General features: G+C 41.8%; 1 protein-coding gene across 3 annotated transcripts; it reads right to left on the bottom strand.

Moving 5' to 3' along the window:
• Window positions 1-1,041: 1,041 nt before the first annotated feature.
• PASK (PAS domain containing serine/threonine kinase) lies at window positions 1,042-21,709 on the bottom strand. 3 transcript variants are annotated; one of them, XM_057408415.1, is made up of 18 exons: window positions 21,564-21,709; window positions 20,767-20,980; window positions 19,454-19,683; window positions 18,328-18,498; window positions 16,829-16,969; window positions 16,145-16,279; window positions 15,091-15,384; window positions 14,620-14,719; window positions 12,871-13,045; window positions 10,097-10,974; window positions 9,265-9,446; window positions 7,743-7,910; window positions 6,815-6,940; window positions 6,056-6,190; window positions 4,573-4,772; window positions 2,924-3,057; window positions 1,759-1,905; window positions 1,042-1,567 (listed from the first exon to the last, which is right to left on the bottom strand). In XM_057408415.1, the coding sequence occupies exons 2-18, from the start codon at window positions 20,936-20,938 to the stop codon at window positions 1,467-1,469; spliced, it is 3,489 nt and encodes a 1,162-aa protein (XP_057264398.1). In that variant the 5' UTR covers window positions 20,939-20,980; window positions 21,564-21,709; the 3' UTR covers window positions 1,042-1,466. The 3 variants fall into 3 exon arrangements, 2 of the variants coding, with proteins under 2 accessions (XP_057264398.1, XP_057264399.1); XM_057408416.1 differs by lacking the exon at window positions 21,564-21,709 and adding an exon at window positions 21,194-21,324; XR_008972063.1 differs by lacking the exons at window positions 1,042-1,567; window positions 2,924-3,057 and adding an exon at window positions 2,753-2,894 and having other exon boundaries at window positions 1,776-1,905.
• Window positions 21,710-21,848: the final 139 nt, after the last annotated feature.

Genomic DNA, 21,848 nt, shown 5'->3' with positions numbered 1-21,848 from the left:
GCGGAGGCTCCGCCCCAGCAGCCGGGGCACGGGGTAGTTCCGCTCCCGCTGCGAGCAGCATTGGAGGCCTGGGCAGCTTGGAAAGAGGCGGTGCTGGAGTGACCTTTTTTTCCCAGGAGAAAGCGCAGCTGCCCTAACCGGCCTCTTCCCGGGCCACTGGGGCGAACTCGCCCTCAGCAAAGCAGTCGCGGTAACCCACGGGGAGAGCGCAGAGCGGCAGTGGCAAAACAGTGCAGGGAGCCTGTAATGGAACAAGGAGCAGCCCGATAGGTGCCACTCTCTAAGACTCAGCCCAGAAAGCGCTTTGGAAAGGAAGGTCTTCCCAAAGTCGATCCCGGTGCTGAGGTGATTTCTGCCACGGGAACGAGGCAATAGGGAACTATCCCCCAGTCAGGGCAGAGGAGAAGAGGTCCAAGCCCCGGAGCCAGGGTGCAGCCTTCCTTCAGTGCCACAGTTAAGCTGCAGAATACATTTTACCACGAAGTTACAATGCAATAGGATGGTTTGGGTTGGAAGGCATGTCAAATCTCAGCCAGCTCCAACCCCCTGCCATGGGCAGGGACACCTTCCACTAGACCAGGTGGCTCCAAGTCCTGTCCAACCTGGCCTTGAGCACTGCCAGGGATGAGGCAGCCACAGCTTCTCTGGGCAACCTCTGCCAGGGCCTCAGCACCCTCACCGTGTTTTTCCTTTTTTCCTAACCCTAATATAAATGTGTTCAGATGGAGGTAACAGAGTCAAAAGCTGGATTCCAAGAGCTAATCTTTAATATTTTAGCTGGCTTTAAGAGCCTTGATTTTCCAGCCAAGTCCTCTTGCTTCTCCACTGAGATTATGTCTGACACCAGCAGCAGGCATGAGAACTGCTGCGTTTCCCATCACTTACTTTCAGGAAGTCTGAGTCTGGCTGAGCTGCACACTGAAAGGATTTCATCTCAGTATTGTGAATTAGTTCAAGTTCTTTGTAATCTATTTTTTTATTTCCAGCATCTTTGTCTCATCAAAATCAAGGACTACTGATTATATCGGGGGGGGGAAGGGACACCCCCATCATGGAATTCTGTTTCAGAATGAGTGAAACTACATACACAAAGTAAAACCAGCCAATAAAAACAATACATCCTGAGTGATGAACAATTTAAACAAGACACTAAAATCTCTGTCTCACAACTTTAAATCACATCCTGTGTAAGAACAGTAATAAATGCTTATGGCTAGAAGGCTTTCTAGAGGAATTGAGCCCAGGCAGAGCAGCTTAAGGCTGCTCAGTACTGACCACCAGATCTTTCTACATGAGAGACACAGCAGCAATCTAAGGCTTACAGTTCATTTCTGTTGATTCTTGAATAAGGGAGTTATTGTTCTACAGGGAGGGATTTGTGCTGTGGAGAAGAATGGCAGCCAAGTTCCAGGCCCAAGCCCTGGCACTCCACAGCCGCTGCTTCTCCCCAGTGGGAATATGCATGATCAGTCAGGAGCATTCAAGACTGGCTCACTCTCCATGTGAGGAGCTGGGAGCTTGTCTCCATTCACCCACTCACCAGAACCATTTCTGAATCTGCTGCTTTCTAGGGAGAAAGACTGAGGATTGAACCACAGGTCCTACCCGACAATGAGCATACTTTCAAACTGAGCGCATTTGGATAGCAGTTGGTGACCTGGTGAGAAGTATCTTGCTAACCACAGTTCAGTCTTCTCTTAGAAATCATTCCTCAGTGGGTGCTGGGTGGGGGAGAAAGCCTTCAGGACAACATCTCACCTGTCTCAGCAGAGAGATATACCTCTTCCCAGGCATAATCACCCAGGTTCACAGGCTGCTTCAGCCATTGATCCTCTACTAACATCACCAGAGTCATGCGCTGCTCTGGAACAGGATGCAAAAGGCCAACCATGAGATTCATGAGACCTGGGCAGAGAGAAAGCAGTAAGAGGAATGGCTCAGGCTATATTTTAGGCATGCTGGGAGTGCAAAATATGGTTTATATTCAAAGAATGCAGATCATAACTACAAATCCTCCCCATTAAACCCTGGTGCTGTACTGTTTTATCACAGTCTTATTCACATGTGCTCAGGTCTGGGAACACTCTGAGATTTCCAGGTTGTGAAAACAGAGAAATGAGCACAGAGTTATGATACTGAGGAGGACAGAAGTAGAAACAAATGCCACAGAGGCCACCCTGACTCACTGTTTCCAAGCCCAGTCTTATCCTGCAGTCATCCCGTGTTTCCTATGTGACTAAATATGCACTTCAGGGGTCAGGGAAAGCTTCAAGGATTTATCAGTCAATTGCAGCCCCCTCAAGCCTTATAACCACAGTGCTCCTAAGGACCCCTGAGGATTTGTTGGAGATTTTATTAGTCTGACATGTAATTAGCATTCTATACCTCCAACAGAAAACAAGGCCAATGTATTTTTCCTGTGAGGTCAAGCCATACAATTCATTCAGAAGTTATAAATCCACACACTACCATCCGTTGCCAAAGTGACATAGGCTTGACTGGTAATAGTTCAATGACATAAAACTTGCTTTAGAGTTACGTGACTGCCATTTCTGATCTTAAAGTTATCTACTAGACTGATCCTTCCCATCAGGTATTATTTGTTCTGGTTTTCTCAGGTATAAACCTCACTGAAGCTTGACCGGCTGATAGTTGATTCATCATAATACATGGGTGCCCTGGAATTTGAAAGGATAAAACAGAGGGCAGACAGCTGTGTTCATCACAGGCACTGAAGAACTGCAGAACTTACCAGAAAAGGATACCCTGGGTAAATCTGCTGCACTGAGCAGCTTTTACAGTCATTGCAGAGCACATTTTGAAGCATTTTTTCCAGTCTTCCCTTTTATTTCTGGAGAATAAATATTGCTCATACCTTCCCAAGAGATCTGTTCCTTTAGAAAAGCAAATGGCAAAAAGTTACCTTTTGAGACAGGCCGAGGAGGATTCAGGACAGCTGCCATGGCCTCCTCCAGCTCACAGAAGGGATTCTCTCCAAATACTAGCGTATAAAGGGTGACACCAAGTGACCACATCTCCAGCTCAGGGCCACGGTACCTATGCAGAGATAAACTTGCCTAAACTCAGATTGCACATACATAATAGTGTGCTGAAGAAAGTAAAAATAGTCAATAAATAAAAAAAAGTAAAAATAGTCCAATAATAGTAAATAAAGTCAGTTGATAGCTCTTATTTCCAATTTCTGTTTTAACATAGGAGGTTTCTGAGAATTCTAATAAGGTTCTCACATGTTTTTGAGAAGTCGTCTTCATGTTATGCCTCTCCATGAAAGAAAAACAACCAGAAGAATGGCCAACCAGTTTCAGTTAATGAGTATGTAAAATATGCATGTAGACTTCCACGTGTGTAAGCTGGTGACAGGAAAACTTAATCATCCTCCTTCTTCACCATAAGCCAAAATTATCAAGTAAATATTTAAATGGAAGGTCAGACACCTCAGTGGAGTCTCATTTACCTCCTCCCAACCTTTTCAAAGCAAGTGTTTTCTGGAAATAAACATTATTGAGATTCTATCTGATAAAAAGGGAGAGTTTCTTCACACAGTAACAGGCTGAATTCCCAGGGCAGCACTGCATTTTCCAGCTCATTCCCAGCAGGGATTTCCTCTCCTCCTTGCATTGCTTCCCCCTTTCCCATTAAGAGAAGCTGCTTGAAGGACCTATGAGAACAGCTGTGAACTGAGAGCAAGATAATATACTTGCATGTACAATTAATGTTTATCACCCTGTGATGATAAGGCTTCCCTCCAGGGGTGAGTATGAGACTGCCAGCCTCCAGATAAAGAGCACTTGGAGAAGAAGAGAATAGGGAAAAGCCAGCTAAGATTTGGGCAGAATATCCAAGACAGGAGCACGACAGGATGGAAGGGAAGAATCCTTGAGTTCAGAGGAGCACAAACATAATGGGGAGATGAACAATGATCAAACTGCAAAAAATTCATACAGGGAAGCAAGTAGGAAGGAAAGGAGCATACAAGATGAGCATTGGAGAAGTACAAAACACACACATGGTAAGGGGCAAATTAAAAAGCAATACTTGCTTATACCATCTCTATAGAAGAGCAGCTTTTGGTAGAGACCCATGAGTGTGTAGACACAGGTATGAAGAGAAGGTTAGCAAGCTGATGTACATGTTACGAAAGATTAAGGAAAAGGACACATTCAAGTGCAACCCAATTCATCTAAACTCTTCTACCAGGCTGGTAATTAAACTCGGGCTTGTTCTTGAACTTGGCTCTGCAGTAGGACAGACATTAGTACAAAGCTTTGCAAAACATCTGACCAGAATCAGACAGCCTGTCAACAGACTTAATCAGAAGAAACTTTGTACGTTTTCAAGCCTTTAGAACTAGTTTCTGTCACCACAGTGCCCTACTTTATATACATTCAAACCTTTACAAGTCATTTCTGTCACTGCAATGCCCTAAATCTCACTGCAGTTTTCTGTGGTTAGATATTCTAGTAGAGCACCAATGGCAAAGCAGCTTGGCTTCTCTATTCCACAATTTTTGGTGCAATGGACACAAAAATGACTTTTCAGAGGGTGACATACGGTTTGCCAGACAGCACTTCTGGTGAGCAGTATTCAATTGTCCCACAGAAGGTATAAAACAATTTGCTGGGTTCCAGGTAGGCAGCTGAACCAAAGTCCACTAATTTAATTGTGAAATCTTCAGCAATGACAATGTTTTCATCCTTGATATCTCTGTGAAGGATGTTTCTACAGTGAAGATACCCAACAGCTGATACAATCTGAAAGAGAAGGAAAGAACTGGGTGTTACTATACCAAGGTGTCCTTCTGGATAATCTATGTGGCATCACTCAGTTTCAATAGCCACGTTTTGGCTTTTTTTATATATATATATATATATATATATATAAACAAGATCCTAATTTTGGTAACATAATACAAACTCAGGCATGTCTGTCGGCTTTGCTGCAGTAGGGTATCTATCTTGGGAGAGACTTAAAATAGCCTTTGCTTGCTTTCCTCTCACAAATGTGCAGGAAGATGGCATATGTGCTTGTTTTTTTTTGGTTAGAATGTGCTTTTTTTTTTTTGGTTAGAAGCATCAGAGCTTACTGTTACATTCGTGCAGGTTACTCTATTTTTATCCCAGCTTCATTCAGAGGGTCCTTTGATTTATCCAGAAGCATATTACTGTGTGCCTCCAATAATGCAGGATGACAAAGCATTTAAGAGTGAAGCTTGGTATAAATAATAAAGTCACTCCTAATTTCCATTCTTCTTTCTGCACGATTCATGCTGTAGTGCCATAATTAAGAATAGCATCAGAATTTTATCACCTTGGAGACAATCGTGATTCCTACCATAATACATTTGAGCAAGAAAAGCAGATGGCTAAGTAAAAAAAATTTCTATTTATAATACAAATCCCCCTCTGCAGACAAATACTGTCCAGGTCTGAGGTAATGGAGCACCCCTACAGACTTAAGGTTGATTTAGGAGAAGGGCTTATCCATCACAAATCTAAAGGGACCATTGATTGCAATTTCCACCTTCCATCAGCACCCCAGGCAAGGGGAGTGTTCAGTGTGTTACCAAGTGCAAAGTAATCCTTTCATACCTTTGAGGAAGAAATTTACTCCAAAACATGTGAGGGGGAAGTGCCTGTTACGGTTAACTCAATGAACAGAGGACAATTTAGCTCTCAGATGAGTTCCTGACTCACAGTCAACTACCTTGAGTTATTTTGCATTATGCTACATTAAGTTCCAAGATAATTTCTTGATATTAAATTCTTTAAAAAGAGGAGAGTCTCTTACCCTCATAACCAGTCTAAACCAAGCATTGGTCTAAGTGAAAGCGTAGCTTTTAGTGGGGCTTGGGGCAACTTCCGTGCACTTTCCTCCCTCCGCATAGGATACGTGGCTGCTACATGGATGGTCATCCTGATGACAGAGGCTGTGTGCTGCTCCCATCACAGGCAAGAGGCAATGGATTTATAGGAAATCCTTCTTTTATTAACCAAATTTTAGCTGCATGTAGCAACTGTACATTCCCAGTTCTCACCTGTCTGAATATATAGCTGGCTAGCGGCTCATCCAAGTTGTGCTGATTATCAATGAATGTAAAGAGATCCAGACCAGATCCATGCTTCTCCATCACCAGCTGGAAGAAGTGCTCATTTTCAAACACATCCAGCACCTATAAATAACAGACTCTTTTAATCAGGTGCTTTATCCTCAAACTGCCTTTTTTTTTTTTTACTTAAGCAAACCCTGCTCTCCTCTTGGAGAGTTAATCAACATGTTTTATAATCTTCAAAGTCTCATTTCACTGAGCACAAATGTTTCTTGAAAAAAGAGCAGAATTAAAACAGAGCAGAATTAAAACCAAGAAGAATTCTCTTTCTGAGGACCGCCCCCCCGCCCCAACAACCACCAAACAACGTCAAACCTGAGGAATCAAGATATGTATGCAGATTACTTCCTGAACTAGTACAGGTTCAGATGTGACATCACACTTCCAAGATACGCATCTCATCCTCTTGAAATAACATATAGGCTTTTTTTCCTATTAACAGATTTCCTGCTACAGTCAGATCTATGTTGACATCATTTGCTCAGGGTAAAAGTGTTGAAGCCAGTGACAGTCTGCTGTAACATACCCTCCAAACCAAAACAGGATAAGTAGGTTCTTTTCTTTCCTGAAAAGGTATATTTTAATATAAGACATTTCTTCAGTCCTGAAGAGAAACACGAGACACCAAGTATACAAAAGGAGCCACGTGATGCAGTTCAAACTGCGTTCACTCTGAGTTCACTGTACCTTAATGATATTGGGGTGCTGCAGCTTCAACAGGATTGCAATTTCTTGAGTCACTCTCCCCAGATGGGGATCATCTACCCAGCAGTCCTCAAGCACCCTCTCCTTCCAGATGAACTTTACGACAACCTGCACAGACAACAGCATTCAGCATCAGCTGCAAAAGTATGGCTTTAAGTCATACTTTTTAAGTCATGGTAAGTTAATTTCTAGGAAAAGTGTTAGTGAGCCATATTACTAGAAGTACAGAAGTAAACCAACCCAATGTGCATTGCTTATAATATCTTTAAACATATTTAAACTAATTTAGGCCTAGAAGCCAAGCAATGCACAGAAATCAAATGTATTTATTTTCTTTTTATGGATGCTGTGAAATTCAAAAGCTTTGTCAGGACAGCTCTTTTATCAGTTACAACAGTGTTGACTTCTGGCATAGAGGTACAGTGGAGGGACATGAGCACTTAACACTCATGCAGAGAAACACCAGCACTTGCCTCTCAACACCCAAAATACTTCTGCTGATAGAGGAGGGTCCCATAACCTCAACATGTCTACTCCACATTCTTGAGTTGTGGCATGATAAAGACTTTGAAGTTTGTCGTTCTCTTTAGTAACAGAAAGCCTGTAATTCTGTTAAGCTTAATATATCCTTCTTTCAGCAGGTTAAAGTAGATACATGGCCAGTGTCATTCTGTGCCTGCTATCTTAGATAACACTGATATACTGTTATATTCATATACATCAGTGCAAACATTTTGCTGGCCTGTTTCCATGAGGTTAGTGATTTCAGATTTCTATTTAAACAAAGGAAAAGCCCAGCTACCAAAACTCAACTTTTAATAGTTTAGTGTTGACATAACACTACACTATTACTCTAACCTTCAGTTTTCATCCTAAATTATTGCAATCAGATCTAAAAGAAATATTTAACCTCCTGATGATCTTTCTTGCCCCTGGCAGTCCAGACAAAGCCAAAAGATCCTTTGCCAATAAGACTGAGAGTGTTATAGTTTTCTGCATAATCTCCTTCACATGCCCTTAGACCCTGAAGCTCTTCAGCTCCTCGGGAATTCTCGAAAAGTGAAGTTGATCTGATGGTCTAGATACAGAAATAGCAAGAAAAAAAATGAACAAGCCATAGAATCATGTTTATAAAATGAAGTAAATACTGAAGAGAAAGTACATACCTTCAATAGATAAAAGCAGTGGTATTTGGTTTTGATAGCAAGAACTGCGTATTGCTGTAAATATCACCATACGGGACAAGCCAACAATCAGCTCTCAGCAGCTACAAATACTGCTTAATTCACAGAAAGGTAAAGGAAACAGAAGCATATGCACCTTAGATGCTTGCACAAAATTCTCTCTGTGAGTAGGAAAATTAAGTCCTTGTGGTCTATCACCACAGCAGACACAAAGAGCGAACAAGTTCAAGGCATACCCTCCTAAATGTTAACATCCCAGTAAAATCCCTAGTAAAGAAACACCACATGCAAGGCCTACAACACTGCATGAAAAATTAACCACAACGTAAGTTTGTCTTCCTCTGAGGAGAGAGCTTGGGCTTGTTTGTCTCTGCAATTACTAAGTTCCTCCACCAAAGATGGCATCTACAATGTGTAACAGAACATCTTTATGATATACACAGCCTTCCATCCTGAGAGGAGCCAACAAATCTCACAGGGGCATTTGTTTTGAACAATGAAATTTGGAGTTATACATGGAATTATCAGAATTGCTTATATTTGGACATACATGTACATGGAAGATGATTTTCTAAAAGGAAAAATATTCCAAATAGTAGGTTTTGCCAATAGCCAAGCTTTTCACTCAAATATCTACTTTATCTCCCATCTCATTGATTAGGCAGGGGAGGGAGCATCTCATCTGCAGTACATTTCAATAAACAGCAGCTCCTAGAGGCTCCTGTAGTTTGGAACCGTCACCACTATACATGTGATATCTATGTATGGACTTCTCTGTTAAGGTCATCATAAAATCCAGCTGTGTAAAGATCTAGAGAATGCATCCATTTATTCAAGGAATTTAGAAGCTCAAGCAGTTTTCTTTTGTTGCCACAAATCAGTCAGTGGAAGTTTTCAGCCTGGTATTTCCTTTCTTAATAAGGTTCTGTCATTGGTGCCACTGATTTAAAAACCACACTGATGCAAAATTTTGTTGTAGATGTAATTAGAGCAGCCCAAGAACAAATTGGGTGGTTTCATTGTTCAGCCTGGGAAAGGGAATTCCACTAAGCAAAACACACACTACCAGAATGTTACAAAACAGCAATTTGAAACATTTCTTTTGAGGTAAAAATAGCGAAACAAAGAGCGAGCAATATCCACCCACAACCATATAACATTTTAGGTTTAAAACCTTTTTGACTTTAGCTTCAGCTTAGCAATCAAACAAGGATGTGCTCAGTATTACGCAACGGTAGGATTTCTTACTTCTCCAAGACTATTTGTAGAAAGATCAGCAATAGACTGGACAGAGCTCGCTAGACTGGAGAGCAAAAGCTGACTCTTTGCTCCAGCTTCCTTCTGGCTCTGCAGAAGGTCTTTCACCACCCAGACACAGAAAAGCATGGCAGGGTCCTGCAGTTCTACACGTTTCACTTCAAAGAGTATACCTGTAGAAACAGGTGAGTAAGTTAAAATGATACAATGAGATTTTAGTGTTGAATGGGATCGCAGACATTTTAGGACAAAATTCTGAGCTCTTATCAAAGTGACATTATTTATTTGGGGAATACCTACCCAGGAAAGAATCACCAGAAGGGCTGACAACAGCACGGCTACTCAGAGATAGTTGGCGGCTACATCCATGGTTCCCAACCCCCAGCAGAAATTTTTGTCAGTGTTCAACATTGCTACTCTAAATTACACCAAAATGTGGATTTTATACAACAAGCCACTGAATCCAGATGAATGACTTAATGAAACACAGTCCATTACACAATTTAAATACAAATTTTACAATGGAGCTTATAGTTTCTGTTCAGAAAAAAAGTTACTCAGTTCAAGCCTTTTAGTTATGTTTTGAGAATATTTCTGACTATTCAGTCAGGATTAATTTCTTAGTGACTTTGTACTTTATACACCTGCTTTTCTAATACCCTCTGAGTAGACTGTGATACCATTTTTATTTTACATGCTAGAGCTTCTTCCTTCCTCTTCACCATAAGCTTCTAACCAGAACTGTCTGCCTTCTGCAAAAATGTGGGTGGAAAAAAACACCCCAGTAAGAGTTTTGGGAAGGGGAGAAGTAGGCTTAACTTACTTAATTGTGACCCATCCCTGTGGCAGCAACTGCCAGCGTAGCTTCCTTCCAGAATCTTCAAGGTCAAAGGAGCTGCTGGGTTCAGCCTTCCTTCTTGTTTCACTGGGGTTGATGTTATTTTTATGTTCATATTTTGTTGCTCGTGCAGCTGACAGTATTTTTCAGGACTACATGTGCTCTTCAGTGGGTTTCTGTTGATGTTGTCCCCCATGGTCTCTGCAAGAGTTTCAGGCTTCTTAATAAATGCTTTGGAGGATTCTTCAGTCTCTTCTAAAGGCCTTTGGGAGGCCAGCCACCTAGAACCATTTTCTGTAGCAACACCATTCAACAGCTGCTTTTCTTGCCCAGTCGAAAAGGCACTGGTACTCTGAGTTAGCTTATTGCCTACACCCAAGTCCACTGCGTCAGAGGATGCTCCTACATGACTTGCAGTAATACCTAAACAATTGTCTGAGTGCCTCTTGACATCAATATTCAGACCCAGTACCTCAAGACCAGAGCAAATGCAGTTCAGCTCAGTGTCTGATTCTTTAACATCTTCAGAGGTTGTGGCAACTGCTGCAGAAGCACTGCAACCCATTTTATTTCCTGAACAGCCATCATGGATAGTATTTCTTCCATTTGCAAAGAAGGATGAAGCATTATTTAGCAGACAGTGTTCAACCACAATGTGCTCAAGGCTGGAATGTTTTCCATCAAACATGAAGTCTGAGTTTAACAACTGCCCTGTAGTCATATGGTTTTGAAATTCTTGTCTGCAGTCTGGGGTTGTCCCAGACCATCGCTCATCTTTTGTTGGTGTTCCAGGTGAGTTACAAGTGACATCTGAAGGCAGCTTAATTGGGGCATAGGATTCAGTATCTAGATTGTCTTCTAGCCTAGAACAAACAAGCAACTGTTGTGAATTAAGTTTAGTTAGCTGAATTCCTTTAACTGTGTTCTTTTTGACTGGGTGGCCTTGCTTAGCATGAGTAGTTGCTTAGCATGGGTAGCTGAAGTTGCTGGAGCCTTAAGAAGCAACAACCTGTGCTTAGTTATGTAAGCAAAAGCCAGTGTAAATGACGCCAATGCAAACTGGAAGATAAAGAAGATGCATCCTTAGTAAGGAACAAAAACTGGAGTGACAAGAAAGAATTTCCTGTCCTTCATTTGCTATGGCTTCAAGGCCACAAAAGAACCCAATGACAGACAGGAAACCCCAGACCAAAATTCATCATTGGACCAGCAACTGCATGGGATGGTCCAGTGCATAAAATGTAAGGGTATGAAACCTCAGGAATTTCTTTGTTCTGGGTCCCTCCCTGGAGGCATCCAGCTCAAGCAGGTCCTATTCCTGTACCACTCAATTATTACACTGCTTTTCTAAGAATCAGATGTCTGAGGCTGCTGTGGAAAACCCAGGGTGAAGAATTTTCTTTAACAGCAACCAAGCAACATTTACTGTAGCAGCTTGTCCCCAGGCATCAGCAGAGAACTGATGCTTCAGCTTTTCATATGGTAACCTGCAGATCTGATTCTGTCATGGCAGGTTTCAGGGTAAGGCTCTCTGTGGTGGGCTGACAGCCCATCAGTAGCAAGACTGTCTTTACTGCAATGGTTCAAAGTTATTAGTGATAACATGATGGTAAAAGATTGAGAGAACTGCCATACTGTCATATTGTATACTACCTGCTCTTCTGTTACTATGGTCACTATTTAAAACCTGCACCAACTGCTTTATTTTCTGAAGTTTAAAAGAAAAAGCAAAAAGCTGTTGGCACAGACATTCAAGATCCTAACAAATTCCATTTTGACCAAAGAAGAGCAGGTACACTTGAATGGCACTTTTGCCTATGAATTATTTCCTTCTCTAGCTTCATTTCTAAGTATAGATCATAGACAATTTACCACAACAAAAAGTCAACACATATGGCAGGATACTTCCAGACCTCAGAACAGATCCTTTGTCTGTCCAACAGAAGATGGACGTCCCTAACCACCAATTTAACCATGGTTCACTAAAGCCCACAGCACAAGGTATTTTATAAACATTTCTATCAGTAAAAATACAAAATAGAAACACAACCCATGCGAGAGAGCACTTAAAATCCAAATGTGATATGAGAGACATAAACCCAGGAGAGCACAAGGAAGTTCTTGCTCTAAAAAGCAGCAAGAACTGTGCTGTAATTAATAGACTATACATTAAGAAGGGCAGTAAATGTTTTCTGACAGTTAGAATTTTTAATGCAGAAGGCTTAAAATTTGAATTAAGATAAACCTTGTAGGTAACTTGAGGAGACTTTCTAACCTTGTAAGAGGAAAAAGACCTGGAAACATGCAATAAAAATGGCTGGATTTAAGTAATACAGTAGCCTGTTTTAACAGATGACCTGACAGCTACACCAAGCACCAGAAGGAACAATACTTAGAATTCATTCCAGGTAACCTGGCTTCAGTGCAACACCAGCTGGTGGATACCACAGAAGGAAATAAACATCCACCGTTTCTGATTTAGCAGAGACAGAGCAGAGTTACCTTCCCTAGTCTGGATGAAGCATTTGGTCCCCTTAAAAGATGGAACTCCTGCAACTTTACAATTGTAGGTTGCACGAATCTAAATTAAAATCTAAGGCAAAACTCAACCTGTCTTGCAAATAGCCCTCGGATTCTAAAAACAGTATAGTGCAGAAGGCTCTTGTTACATATTCCCACAGACATCACAAGGGTGATAGAACAGTTTTTGCTGGTGATTACCATCACATATGTAAATATGCAGTCCATGAAAAGCCTACCTATTAGAAGGAATGGATGCCACTTCAGGAGGTGAGGGAGTAGAAAAGAAACTGGTCACATTCTTTTGTTTAGTCTTATCATGCATTAATTTTTCGTCTTTGTGTCTTCTTTCCAATTTCTGCTCTTCATTCCTTGACAGAAGGCTCAATACAGATGCAGCCAAGAAGCTGCTGTCTGTACCAAACAAGAAACAAAACCACACCAGTTTCACCTTTTGTGTTTAGGCTTCGGAGACTACAGTGATTTAAAACAATCTTGGAAATGTCTTGGTCTGTCTCATCCCTAAGGAACTGAGTATAAAAGACTAGATTAAAGCAAGGTGGTCCAAACACGAATACTCCACTCTGCTTTGGCTTGAGGAATCATCACATGCAGGAACCTGAAAGTTCCAGGGATGCGAAAATTTGTTTTCCTATCAAAGATCCTGGGTTAGCTACTTGAAGTTCAGAGATGTAAAAAAAGGCCAGTGACCACACAGAGACTGGAGTTAATGTTAGACAAATAGCAGCAGCAAAAAAAAAAAAAGAAAAAAAAAAAAGGGCAGAACACACATACACTCTCAATTCCAAACACTTTAAATGAAAAGTTTTAGACTGCATTGATAGAACTCACAGAAATTGTCAGACAAAAGTATACAGTCTAAAAAACAGTTAAGGGAAAGAATAAGTAAAGAACTTTCCTTCTCCAGTGACAACAGATCAAAAGAGAAAACCACAAGTGTGCAGGATTAAATAAACCAAGTATTGCTGCTGCAGAAGAAGGTAATGAGTAGACAAATCTAGATTTAAATCTAAAAGAATTCTTCCATTTAATAGAGGCTGAGTGCCAACAATGCTTCCGCACTGAAGAACTGATCCTAGATTAGAGGTATCACTTCATCAAAGAAATACCCAAGACATCGCACACTGTCTATTAATTCTTCTTTGTTCCAGCAGTGTGCATTGGTTTCAATGCACATGTGCATTTTTAAGTAAAGAGAAAAAAAAAAAATCAGGGGAAAAATACCTCAAAACAACAGAGATAAAACCAGCATAAAAGATTTATTGTGGTAGAGATCACAGAATCGTAGAATACAAGTATGTACTTGGTTGTGTTCTCTCTTTTGGGCAGAGGTAGCTGGAAAGACAGATTTGGAGACATGAGGCTTCCCTCCTTCTGTTTATCCTGTTGTGTGCAGGGAAATAAAATTTTGTTAAATTCTTTGTAAATGCAGTGAACTGCATCACAGGAATATGTGATGCCTCCTACTAAAACTCCACAGCAACATAACACTGCATAGTAGCCAGCAACATAAGCCAGTTCAGAAGAATATTAGAATTCTCCCTTAAAATATCAGCCCTGTCTGTAGCTCTGTTGCAATACTGCCACAAAAACTGTATTTTACCTGACTTAAAATACTCAGAGATCCTAACAGCGGAGGGAAGGAAAGGGAAGTGCTTGTTAAGTACAAAGCACTCTCTACTAACAGTGTAATTTCCAACTTGGATATTCAGTTTCATCTTCCTAGCAATAAAGAAAGAAGCACAACCTCAGGTGAACAATTCAGTTTACCTTAGGGTCTTAGTGGAAATCCAATTTAAAAACTGTACAGAGGTACATTGCTTTTATAAAGCATGTTCCTATGTTCATAGGCAAAGCTCTCATCTCTGTAATTTGAACTTTGTTGCTTAATATTATTCATTTTGCTTTGTTAGAGCAACCAGAGCCAGCTGCATGGCAGGCAGTAACATCTTCAAAGATGCACTCACCCTCTGTCCCCATGGAGCCATCAGGAGGAGGTAATGGCAAAGAACAGTCACTGCTTCTCTCCATGTTGTTATAGAAACCAGGGATCAGGAATGTAATGTTCTAAAACACAGAAGGAAACCTTATAAATCTAAGCTGACTCTCAGAGGTTAGGGACAAATGCTAACAATCTCTATTTGTGAACCTGATTCTCATGGATAGCCAGGCAAAAGTGATCCATATGACTTAGAGAGCACATCTAAGTGCGCAGCTTGCTTTTGTGCTAGTTGAGACCCACACGAGCTCCTCAACACTGCAAAACTTATCAATTACAGTAAGGGAATGTAGTTATCATCATACGGGTCACTCACCAAACACGTGAAACACAGGCTTTGTGACAAACAGACATGAGTATAAAAGACAACTTTACAATTCTAACAGATAAACTGCCAGACACAGCAGTCTTTTGGGAGGGATTAAACCTCCTGTCTTACCTTTCCCAACAGTTCTTTCTTCTCATAGCCAAAGAGCATTAAAGCAAAACTATCCTTGATGCCACAGATGGTTCCATCTGACTTAACAGTAATAAGACCACTGATGGTGAAGAAAACCACGACTGTAGCAGAGTAATGATAGCCTGTGAAAGAGCTGCCTTTTTCTGCCTCCAGAACACCATTTTTCTGCACTGTCACTTCGTCCTCCTCCAGAAGGCTTACTTGCAGCTTTAAACTGAGAGGAAACATGTTACCCTCTCTGGATATGCCTACAGCTCGCTGGATCCTGAGGTTCTGCATTAAAGCAAAGAGAAAAAAACAAACAGGAAACCTCTAACTAACCAAATGGTTTGGTGTTATTTCAGTATTCATATAAAATTACACAGGAACCTTCTCAGGAAAAAGAGAGCAGAAAAAGAAAAACAAACCAATCCTGTGACTACCAAAATTAAGAAAGTCTGGTTTCCTAAGGATTTGGAATCCAGTGTTAAACTCCTGTATGAACAGCCTGATGAAGAGGACCAGGGAAGTCCATGCTATAGCTTTCCAGCAAATAAGGCATTAATACAGCCACTTTCAACTATCTAGCTGGCCATTTTAATGGCATTTGCAGGATCTGCATATCCTTTTAGTCTTTCACTCCTCAGCGACATGACTGAATCCACTGAAGAATGCAAAGGAATTTTAAGGAGCTTTCAGAGACAGCATGGTTTCCTAAAAAAGCCAGGATTGGAGAAAAGTGTCTTTCACCAGGTTCCACAATGAGAGGCTGGGGCTTGGTCTCTTTCCTAGAGAATAGTTAGGAAATATTCTGCCAGCAGCTCCATAAATTTTTCAGGGGACTTCTGCTTCTCTGTGAAAAGGCTTTCTTGTTACAGAAGCAGGGAAAACCATGTGCGCCTGTTTTCCAAATGGGAAGGGTACAGAATCATAGAATGGTTTGGGTTGGAAAGGACCTCAAGATCATCTAGTTCCAACCCCACTGCCATGGGCAAGGACACCTCCCACTAGACCAGGTTGCTTTGGAAGAACATGGTTGGTGCTTATACTGTACCTTTGGGACGTTTTTGTCTAGAGGAGGGATCTGCACAGAAGGAATCAGGTTCTTTATATGGAGCCCAACTACTTCTTCCAATGTTGGGTAGCCATGGAGATGGGCAAAATGGAGGTCACATGATGTAATCTCTCCCTTGGGAAGAACATTTATTTTAATTTTAGCATTTTAGCCACAGTCCACTCAATCTCTTAACAACAGTTTTGGCAAATATCTAAGCAAATGCAGGAAGTTTCATTCTGTAGCCCCTTCACAGATAAAACTAATTAATAAAACAGACACAGCATAATGCAATACTATACCAACATGATCATGCAGACAGCCTGCCTCTTGCCATAGCAGAAAAGCAAGGGTGTCCAGTGCTCCTCACAATGCTTTTCCTCAGCACGCTGATCCCTTCACAAGGGCATCCCTGCCATGAATAACCAACCCCCTGCCAAACCATCACTGTTCAAGTCTAAGATGTCCCTGAAGGAGAAACAGGGTATTTTAATGTGACTTGTTGCATATGTGAAGGTGAGCCGTATGGGAGACAGATGCACAGGTCCTGCATGTGCAATCCCCATTTCAGGCAGTGCTTCATGTTCACAAACAGTAACACGCCTACTGGCTTTTAGACACATCTCATTTGCACATCAACTCTCACAAACTGCAGACTCGTTTGATCATTAGGAAAACACTTACGTCAACTGTGAAGGAAACAGAAGCTGAGAGTCTTTCCACTGGTTCCAGCACAAACACACAACACTGCTTGTCCTTGCTTCTTATTTGCCTCAGCCAGACTGAGACAGGGATCTTCTCTTTGAGATGGCCTATGACATCCACCTTTCCAAAGGATTCAGAAATGTAGTCAGAACTTACTAGGTTACTTAGCAAGAATTTCAAACAAGAATAAGATATTAAGCCAAGAAATATCCCTGTCATTGTGAGAAAAACATTGTTTCTTAACTACTGGTTCTTTTCCTGGAAGAAACACAGTTTTAATATAGAGATGAAAAGGTTTGCAAATAATTCACTGATGATACACAAAATGTTATTGCTTTTGTACCTTCTCTTGCTGCCTCAGGAAACCTAAAGGCATTTCCTTCAGCATGAGATATGTGCCAATCTTACACCTTGCATTCAGTGAAAAGTGCCTTTCAGAGATGCCTTGTTTAAGGAATGTCCCCTGGTGCTAATGAATACTAATATAACTAATGTTACATTAGTAACATAGTTCTTACTTTCAGCTGCAAAAACAGCAGTTCAGTTTCTTACGGGAGGAGATTCTTCTTAAAGCAGAAAATGGTTATCTTATAACCTCCAGTGTTCCTAATCAAGCCTTTTTATGTGATCTTGACAAGAAGGGGTTTATAAATTACACAGTGACTCCCATAAAGTATAGGAGCATATAGCCATTGGAATGGCTGTAGCTTTGAATTAGTGCCTTTATCAGACGTTTAATTTTAATCCTGGATTTCAGTGAATCAAACTTAAAATATTCCGCCTCCCCCACCCCCATGCAATTAAGGATTCAGGAAGATCAAGCTCCGAGATGCTGGCAATTTCAGTATGAAAATAACACACCAAGAAGAATATGAGCTCATTTTCAAAGTATTTTCTAGTGACAACTCACAACAGCAGTGGAAAAAAAATCATTTGGAGCCATTTTTCATGCAGCTGTCTTATAAACAACCCTGCTATAGGCAAAATATCAATTCCACTCCTTTGTGCCAACTGGGGTGTTTTGGCACAGACATTTCACAGTATTTGACTTACTGTAACTTTGTGATATGTGCAATGCAATTTAAAATAATTTTAAAAGTATTTTAAAAGACCAGACAATAGGGAACTTTTCCATAATAGGTTTTTTTCATGCTAAGCAATTGTATTGATTTTCTTTTTTTAGAAAATCTAATGTCCCTTAAGTTCTGGTTTGGTCAATCATCATGACTATACATGCTGGCAGCTGCAAGGCTCTCATGGGTGCCTCTCAAACCATCTTTTGCCCTTAGAATTCCCATATCTGCAAACTTTTAAACCAAGTAGTCCTACAAATGCCATAATTGCCAAATCCCCATAAAGTTAAATATATCAGGGAATTATATTGAGAATATTAACAAACCCCAACCAACCAAACCCAAACCAGAGCGTACAAAACCGCTGTATATGGTGGCGAATATTTTCTTGAACTTTTCACATACCACAGTTCCTGAAACTACAGATGAACATTCATCAGTTTCTATGTAGTCCTCACCGACAGCTTCCCATGCCTCTTGACTGGATTTGGATATAAAGTGGGACAGCTTTTGACCAATGAGTTCCTGACTGCTGCACCCAAGGAGCTTGCAGGCTTTGTCATTAGCCACCAGGATCTAGAAAAGGGGAAAAAAACCCCAAGCAAATCACCAAAACAAAACAAAGAATAAAAGCTCTAAGTTGTGTTCACATATCATCATCTCCTCAGGCTGTTGATTTAATGTCTTATAATATCCCTTCCTCCTGGTGGTTCTTTAAAATTCTGCATTCTTCACAAACAGTTCACTAATGCTTCTTATTCTAGGATATTCCTTGCCCACACATCTTCTTGGTTAAGAGGGTTTGAGACTTTGCTTTCCTTTTAGGTTTCCTGATTTCTTTTATATGTAAATAATTACACCCATAGAGGAAAAACTACGAAGTTGTATTTACAAGCAAAGCCTGGGCAAGCCACAGAATTTATCCCTGAAGGCATGCAGCAATCACACCAGTCATTGGCATACTTAAGCCTGCGCTATAGAGCAAGTCAGAATTAGACACCTTTAAGATGGGTAAGCACGAACTGTCAGTTCAAGCTAAAAATGGCACAGCTCTTTAAAGTTTTTGGTACTCAAATTAATATTCATGTTTACTCTCAGAATAGGAGAGAAATTCTCTCCCTCCCAATGCAAAAAGCATATTTATAGGGCAGATAGAGACCTCATGCCATCACAAACCCATCCCATGGCTGGCACTTAACAGGAAGAAGTCTTGAAGCACCTTCTGTTTTCCTTTCTTCCTTCATGCCACTCCATAGCTGCAGTCTTCTTTATTCCATTTTTGTTTGAAAAAAGATTCAAGACAGCTGTGCTTCTGCTGCTGCCTTGTATATTTTGCTAATTACAACCTGCAATGGAAGTAAATGTGTTGCCTTTATAAGGCTATTGAGTTTGAGCAGACTATAAAAGACCTTCATGTCACTCCAGCTGCCTTCAGATACGCATAAGAGTAACACACCTTTCAGCCTGTCTGATGTCATACAACCTATACCAGTTACAGCCTGTTTAGTTTAGCACTTACTACTGCAAATACCTCTGTTGTGTTGGCATCCACAGTGAAGATGGCTTTGTTTGGGTTGCGTGCAGCAGTTGGGAGGTACTGGCTGGACTCCTCAGTGAGGGTGAGCAAACAAGAGCAAGAAGAAGAGCTTCCAATGGAAGTGGAGAGAGAAGAAGCCCTCTGAGCTCCTGAGTTACCAAGTTTGCTGGTACAAATGTTATGAGCTGCCAGTGAAGACAAACAGTAAGAGCTCCATTTCTCTCCTGTGGGAAGATAAAAATCAAGATCAGCTATGTAGCTCTACCACTCTACTACAGTATTAGGGAATGAATAAAAAAAATTTAGCTGTCAGCTGAAGCAACAGTCAAGTAATCCCAAAATACATATTCCTAAATCTTTAAAGAAATTACAAGAAAATAGAATCAATGAAACTAAGGAAAACGGAAACAGTTCTAATAAACATGTCTTTGAATCACAGCCACTGGAACAATTAAACTCAGTCTGTAGGCTAGAAAAAAATTGCCAACACCCATAAAACTCAACCAGACCAGTTCACCTTTGTTTTTTACTTAACAGAGTTTAAAAGGTTTTAAAATCCCTCAAGATTGAAGCTGTTATTAAATGCAATTACAGTAAGTGCTCCAGCCCCTATTAAATACTGCATTAGTCAGAATCCAGTTAATTAACTGTTCAGAGGATGTGACACTGAAATACCTGTGCCCACACCAGTATTTTGTGTTACACAATGCCAAGTGACTGTAGCGAAATTTTCAAAGCTTTTGCCTGTAAAAGATGTTTTCTTGGGAAGTGGCATCAGCAGCCAAATGCTATCACTCCACTCCCAAAGCAGGAAGCAGCTCTGAATGTCTAGCAGTAGTAGACATTCAGTAGACTGGTAGAAGCATTATGAACAACTCGTCACAAGGACATCTCTGCACTTACGCACTGCATACAGTACGAATATCATAATCATGATAAAGCAGGGAGACTTGTATCTGGATGCACGATGAACTGCAAAGAACTATAAACTCCCAACAGAATCCAGAGCAACATATTCCTCCTCATTTCAAACTCAGGACATTGCAGGGTGGTCCGATGACAGCCAATAAAGGTCGCCCAGGGACAAGTACAGGTGCAAATCACCTATCCAGCAACACCTCTCCTGTAAACTCTCCCAGCCTGCAGTAATCTATGGCTCAGATATTCATTGAGCAAGCACTTTCTGGCAGCTACTTATTGCTATCACCTCTAGGTCTGGGAGGGAGGAGGAGAAAGATCTGCAACCTTCTGAAACACATCACCTTCACTGACAACAGGTGAACTTGATCTCAAAATACAGTGCTCACCAGACAGAGATGCTCTAAGCCGGCAGAGTTGAGAGAGCTGGCTTTTCCTGATTTTGCTGGCCCAGGGGTAGGATCGATTTAGCTTATCAGAGTCATTCAGGTGATCACGGTCTAAGCCTACTGATGAAGGCAGAAGGCTCCCTTCAGAGTGACTATAAGCCTCGGCTGCCATTATCACCCTCTGGTTGCCGCACCACACCTAGGGAGCCACCATCTGCAACAGAAACAAGAAATTCAGTCAGGCACTACCGCTTTGATCACTGACAGGTAACAGTTCCTTCTAACCCAAAGCAGCCCTGTAAGCTATGGCAAGACTGCAGCTCATTCTTGCATGTCCCAATCAACTTTTTGTCTGTGTTCGTTAACGCAAAAGTTAACAAATAGCCAACTCTCTTGACTATTACCCTGTCCACGCAGTATAGAATACCTGTGATCGACAGGACACCTCCATCATATTCTGTAAGAGCCCCCAAGCACCCAGCCGGACACGCCGTCCCCTTTCTTGCTCCAAAGTTTTGAAAGCTTTGGTAGTTTGGAAAGTAATTCCAGGTTTGGGTCAGCGAATGCGACACCGCCAGCCCGCCTGCCTCCTGCCTCCCGTAGCCCGAGCCCCAGCCCCAGCCCGGCAGCCCCAGCCCCTCAGGGCGGTCACCACACAGCCGGAGGGCGCGAGGAAGTAGGGGGCGGGACTGGGCAGCCGCGAAGACCAATAAGCGAAGGCAGGGGAAGAGCGGCAAGGAGGGGAGCCAATGGGAGGCTAGCGCGGGAGAAGGCTAAACTGACCCTGAGTCACGGACTCTGCGGCTCCCTCCTTCCCTCACCGCCGCGGCCACCACACACCCCGCTGCGAACCACCGACCCAGGACAGCTCTGGGAACCCCGCTCCGGGGCTTAGAAAGCTGCATGCGGAAGGCCCCTCCACAGGATGACAGCTATTCTCCAAAGAATTAGTAGGCGGAGCGATAAGGCCGAAGCGCTGTTTGAAAGGGGGCCGGTTCCCAAGCCCCACAAGGACAGCCCCAGTACCCGCCCTACCCATGGGCATACATAACTTCCAAACGGCCGCGAGGGCTCGCAACCTC

Source organism: Pezoporus wallicus, unplaced genomic scaffold (genome assembly GCF_028554395.1).
Source record: "Pezoporus wallicus isolate ANWC-B61680 ecotype Strahan unplaced genomic scaffold, APGP_CSIRO_Pwel_v1 contig_4238, whole genome shotgun sequence".
Classification (NCBI taxonomy): Eukaryota; Metazoa; Chordata; class Aves; order Psittaciformes; family Psittacidae; genus Pezoporus; species Pezoporus wallicus.
The sequence above is the reverse complement of the archived record's forward strand: the minus strand, read 5'-3'. Positions and strand labels throughout refer to the sequence as shown.

Bases quoted from the DNA above. Each gene is read 5' to 3' on its own strand.
- PASK (XM_057408415.1), bottom strand. From the start codon at position 20,938: ATGGCAGCCGAGGCTTATAGTCACTCTGAAGGGAGCCTTCTGCCTTCA. The intron at 15,385-16,144 runs GTACAGTATAAG...GCTTTAATGCAG, and splicing joins TAGACAAAAACGTCCCAAAG to AACCTCAGGATCCAGCGAGC. The intron at 4,773-6,055 runs GTGAGAACTGGG...CTTCTCTTTCAG, and splicing joins CCAGCTATATATTCAGACAG to ATTGTATCAGCTGTTGGGTA.